Here is a 5512-nt window from a genome sequence, read left to right as displayed (position 1 = left end):
AAGGCTCATGTGCAACTTAGGGGAACATTTAATGAAGAATGGCTTTCTTGCCCTCACCATGAGGATTTGTGTAGAGTGCGTATTTCATGACCTAATGAAATTGCCTGTTCGGAGAAATTTTTGAGAAAAGAATGGTGAGCGACGGAAGCCACGAGGCCATTTCTTTTCTCAAAAATTTTAACCGTGGTGCATGTCACGAGCATCGAGGGCCCACGGGAGGTCGATTTTAACCTGTCAAAATGGAGCAAGTCAGCATTCCGAAAATCTTCTCACCTTGAAAGCACTTCTAAGCTTGGAAACCACTTGGAGTTGAAGTATGCAATCTTTCGTAGGAGAAGTATTTGAGATCGTAAGGTGGATATTCAATTAAATCCGACCGCGGCCCTTGACGTAGAGAGGATTGTATGGAACTAGTCGTTGGTAAATCTCGTTTAGCACTCGTGTGTAGGGATTGTCCAAAAATTCCCATCTATGAACTAGGCAAAATAATAAATTGTAGTGTATATGTATGTAGCGTGGCGAAGAGAGGGTGTTCTTCCTTTCTTCGTTGCTTTGTTTTTGTGAAGCCGTTTCTTCCTCATCAACTCTTCCAAATTCCAATGGCTCCCCTTCCCCTTCGCTTGCCTCTGCTGCTGCTGCTGCTGCTCCCCCCCTCCTCCTCCCTCGACTACCTGGCCGCCCTCAGCCACAGCATCCTCTTCTTCGAGGGCCAGCGCTCCGGCCACCTCCCCTCCTCCCAACGAGTGGCCTGGCGAGCCGACTCTGCCCTCCACGATGGCCTCGCCCAAGGAGTAACCGCCCCCCCCCCCCAACCCATTTTGCATTGCATCGCATCGCTTTCACTTGCTGCCATCTCCTAAGCTCTGTTGCCTGCCTTTCTCGCAGGTGGATCTCGTTGGTGGCTACTACGACGCCGGGGATAACGTCAAATTTGGCCTCCCCATGGCCTTCACCATCACCATGCTCTCTTGGAGTGTGGTTGAATACGGTGGCCACATTGGCTCCGCTGGTGAACTACAACACGCCATGGACGCCATCCGATGGGGAACTGATTACCTCATCAAAGCTCACCCGGAGCCTGACGTTCTGTGGGGAGAGGTGAGTTTCATACACCCTTCTACCTTCTCCGCGATTTCTTTGCAAGTTCGTCCCTCTTGGCCCCCAATCTCAGCCGGTCTCTTCTTGATAATGCAGGTCGGGGACGGTGATACGGACCACTATTGTTGGCAGAGGCCAGAGGAGATGACTACTTCCCGCCAAGCTTACAAGATTGATCCTTCCAACCCTGGGTCCGACCTCGCAGGTGAAACGGCGTCTGCTTTGGCCGCAGCTTCCATCGCTTTGAGAAGTTCGGACGCAGCATATGCAAACGTGCTCATTCAACATGCCAAGCAGGTTATCAATCAGCCAGACGTTTTTAACCTTTCAAGAATTCTAGATTCGCGTATCCGCTTTCAAATGCAACTGGTATAACTTGTCCTTTCAAGTTTCCCCCAATGTCGAGGCTCACCGTCTGCCTTCTTTGCAGCTCTTCACGTTCGCGGACACTTACAGAGGGAGGTATGACAGTAGCATAACGGTTGCTCGTCCTTACTACCAGTCCGAGAGTGGCTATGATGTAAGTTCTTTTAACAGGTTAAGCCGAACAATGCTTTTCGCATTCTTTCCTTTACTTCTCATCTCTGTCGTGGCTTTCCGTCCAGGATGAACTTCTATGGTCCGCACTGTGGCTCTTTGAGGCTACGTCGGAGGAGTACTATCTCAACTACGCTATGGAGAATGCCCAGAGCTTAGGTGGCACCGGGTGGGAGATGACAGAATTCAGTTGGGATGTGAAGTACGCCGGTGTACAGGTCCTCGCCTCAAAGGTCGGTATGCAAAAGAATAGTTCATTCTCATTATTGGCAGCTTGCCAATCTTCATCCTTAGCCCAATGCATTGTCTTAGCCTGAAGGTTTGCCTTTGCTGCAGATATTTCTTGAAGGCAGGGGCGGAAATGCCGAGGTTTTGCAGCAGTATCAAGCGCAGGCTGAGCACTTCATGTGCGCCTGTCTCCAGAAAAACAACGGGAAAAATGTCCCTCGCACGCCAGGTATGAGTACTCTGGGTTTTTCGATTTTTCATGGAGATGTTACATACGGCTTTCGCCTGCAATTGCTCCGTTTGGCTATGAACTGCAGGCGGGTTGATGTATACGAGGTCATGGAACAACATGCAGTATGTTAGCAGCGCCTCCTTCCTGCTGACGGTGTATTCGGATTATTTATCCTCCGCTAGGCGGCAGATGCGTTGCTCTACTGGATATGTACAGCCGTCGGAGATCCTTGGAATGGCGAACTCTCAGGTGCGGGGGAGCGAGCTTCTTTTACCTCTTGGTCTGGATATTAGTGGAAATTTGCATAATTGCCAAGGGAAGGTTGGGGGTAGTAGCTATTAGTAGAGCGATCGATAATAAGATTTTGTGCTTCCAGGTTGATTACATTCTAGGCAACAATCCAAGAGGCACGAGCTACATGGTTGGATTTGGGGCCAACTTTCCCGAACGCATTCACCATCGCGCAGCTTCCATAGTTTCCTTCAAAGTGAACCCCAGCTTTGTGGCTTGCAGAGTGGGTTATCAAACGTGGTACACGAAAAGTTCTAGCGACCCAAACGTGCATATTGGCGCTGTGGTTGGGGGCCCTGACGAGAACGATGACTATGCAGACAACAGGGAGGACTACGAGCAGAGCGAACCTGCAATCTACAACAACGGACCCCTCGTGGGAGTGCTCGCGAGGTTGCACGGAGGAACTAGCTATGGGCGCCTCTACCCAGGTGCATTTCTCAAGTTCTTTGTTAGTCTTTTACCCTCGAAAGGTTTCTCCACAGGACTAACATATCCTAGGACTCTTACTTGCAGTGTTGCCTCCAAGCTTGTCTCCGGCTACGCACTTGCCCAAATCTACGCCAGGTATCCTTCCATCATCGGTAAACTGTATAGCTAGGATTTGTGCCCCCTTCGGAATTCTTGACATTAAATTGATTTGAAGAGCGTTCTTCCTCTTGCAGTTTCGAGTCATCCTCGCACTCAGACTTCCAATCTCCAAATCTCTCAGATGGTGACTAGTTCTTGGAGCTTCAAGGGTCAGACTTACTACCGATACGAGGCTGCCGTGAAGAACAACTCGCCTAACACACTTGAAGAGCTTCAACTTCTTGTGCAGAATTTGTATGGGCCTCTCTGGGGTCTCTCTAGGACGGGGCATGATACTTACAGTTTCCCTGAATGGGTGAGCGCTTTGTCTTCAGGACAGAGTTTGGATTTTGTGTACATCCATTCAGCACCGAAAGCAGCCATCTTAGTCGCCAGTGCAAATTTTTACTGAGGCGTTGGCTGGCAGCTTAGTTTTGTGGATCTGCCGCAGTGCTTTAGGGTGTCGGTCGGGTGCAGTCAGTGTGTGTGTGTGTGTGTGTGTGTGTGTATTAGTTTCATCCCGTGTGTGTCTGTACTGTTGCCAAACAGTGAGGAGCAGCGTGGATTATTCCGCTGGGCATCTTTACGTCCATGCATGGCGGCATTTCTCCCAGTAAAATATGCTTATTGTCTCTGTACACTAGTGTCGGAAAGCTCCAAGCCTTTAAAGTAGAGGCCGAGAAGCTTTGGACAGATTTCTTGAGGAGATTTAGAGGTCATCCCAGAAATCTGAAGCACATCTCTACTCATGTATGTTAGTTTTGCACTCTTTGTCCCGCGCTGGCCGGAGACCGTCCCAGCCTTCAGGCATATTTATGAAGTTTTAAATCCGGCTTGTAATAGCTCTTGGGAAATATTTCTAAAGCGAAGATTGAAGTTTTTCACTCGGGCTTGTTTGACGATATAGTAGCTGTTTTACATTTGCACCGGGCTGAACTACATAATTTACAAGTTTAACAAGGTGTGATATATCTGTCATTCATTAGGCTTTCTTGTGTGTGAGTGAAATGCCGAGAGAGCATAAAAAGCCTGGTCGAAAGGAAGAAAAGCCTCAAGGAAGAGTGTGCAAGGAGTATATGTGAATGTTTCAAAAGTCAGAAGACGGGACGACAAATCATCAATACTCTTTGCCAACGATGGGAGCAGCAAATGGGAATTTTGAACGCCCAAAATGACAATGAATCTTCCCAATAAGTGCATCAACCACAAATTAACACGTAGTAGAGCATAAGTAATAAGAATAATTTTGGACCATGGTAGTGCCAAAAAATCGATGGAGTTGGAGCGTCGATTCTTTATGTGAGTACCGATCTGGCTCTCAATAGCTAGCTCTCGTGACATGGTGAGAATGTATTGGTGGTTATTACATAATACGGTCCAATTATTGTGCGGAAGTTCTTGGATTAGATCTGGATTTGTGTCTAGATCATTATATGATCCACTTAATTGGTTATTATTAGTTATCTTGTATTTTAATGCCCATTTAATTTTATTTTTTAAAACCTTTTAAAGGGATATGAAAATGTGGCCATTCACATGGGGTGTCTTGTGTAGCAAAAATCCTCCAACAAAAACTTGCAAGTGCATCGATGGTTCAAAGTAACTTACAATTAATTAATCTCACACTTCGTGCAACTCGACCAACCTTAAATGTAAGGGACAAACTACGTTATCTTCTTAGGTCTCATATCGTCAGCCACAAATGAAGTATCTTCTAAGGCAAAAAGCTCACTTGTTTGACAGCCACTCGATGTCTCGTAACTTAGCTCTCTATCAACCAAGGACTTACCTTAGGCATCATTTCTTGTTTTCCTCAAAATTAAGGAATGGTCTGCAATTAGATTGTGATAAACCACCCTTGTAGAGATTTGTTGCTCCTAGAATTGATCTAGGGAGACCATTGATGAATGAGGCAACCTTGATCTTTTGGAATGACATCTAGAGGCTTACTATTCAAGTGCCAATCTTTTGGAATGACGCCTTGGTCAAGTCCCATAGTTGGGCCCACACTTGAACACCCTTCCATTGCAAATTGCATGTGTGAGGTAATTATTGCCATCGACTTACCAAATTTCAGATGGAGCCCTTCAATCTATCGTACCAAGACTAACCTATCCACGATTCGACATCTTTACCTCTTATCATTCTCAATGTGCCATTTGGTGACCTTTGGACTAGCAATCGAAAAGCCAAGGTATTCATTTACTCAAGAGTGGTGCATTACGAAGACCTATGTGAGATAGGCCCAAACCAACCTTGAGCTTCGAGTGTTTCAAAGCCTCCCATGCATCTTATGTCCTCTGTCTTCAACACACAAAAGGGCCTTGAACTCCTACTTCTCAATCTGAGCCCAATGTTTCTTAATCCTAACCCAATGGTTTCTTCAAATTCCAAATAGAAGCCACATTTGTCAAGTGGAAATATCTGTTGGATTGCCAAAAGTTGGGAATTCCATCTTGTGCCATGAATTTTCAATTTCACTTTGTCCTTGAATCACTCAAACCCTTTGTCAAAAGGGGCTGTGGCCTAGACCAAGCGGAGAACCAAAGGGCGCAG

General features: G+C 46.6%; 1 protein-coding gene across 1 annotated transcript; it reads left to right on the top strand.

Annotated features, from left to right (window-relative positions):
• Positions 1–536: 536 nt before the first annotated feature.
• LOC147886098 (endoglucanase 19-like) lies at positions 537–3827 on the top strand. Its single transcript, XM_087395838.1, has 10 exons — positions 537–791; positions 886–1098; positions 1195–1395; positions 1529–1618; positions 1704–1868; positions 1972–2092; positions 2181–2344; positions 2472–2817; positions 2903–2953; positions 3052–3827. The coding sequence occupies exons 1-10, from the start codon at positions 600–602 to the stop codon at positions 3366–3368; spliced, it is 1860 nt and encodes a 619-aa protein (XP_087251964.1). The 5' UTR covers positions 537–599; the 3' UTR covers positions 3369–3827.
• The last annotated feature ends 1685 nt before the right edge of the window (positions 3828–5512 follow it).

This window comes from Dipteris shenzhenensis, chromosome 24, assembly GCF_047967505.1.
Source record: "Dipteris shenzhenensis isolate YYH24624 ecotype China chromosome 24, Dip_SZ_1.0, whole genome shotgun sequence".
In the NCBI taxonomy this organism is placed as follows: domain Eukaryota; kingdom Viridiplantae; phylum Streptophyta; class Polypodiopsida; order Gleicheniales; family Dipteridaceae; genus Dipteris; species Dipteris shenzhenensis.
This window is presented reverse-complemented; position numbering and strand designations above follow the sequence as displayed.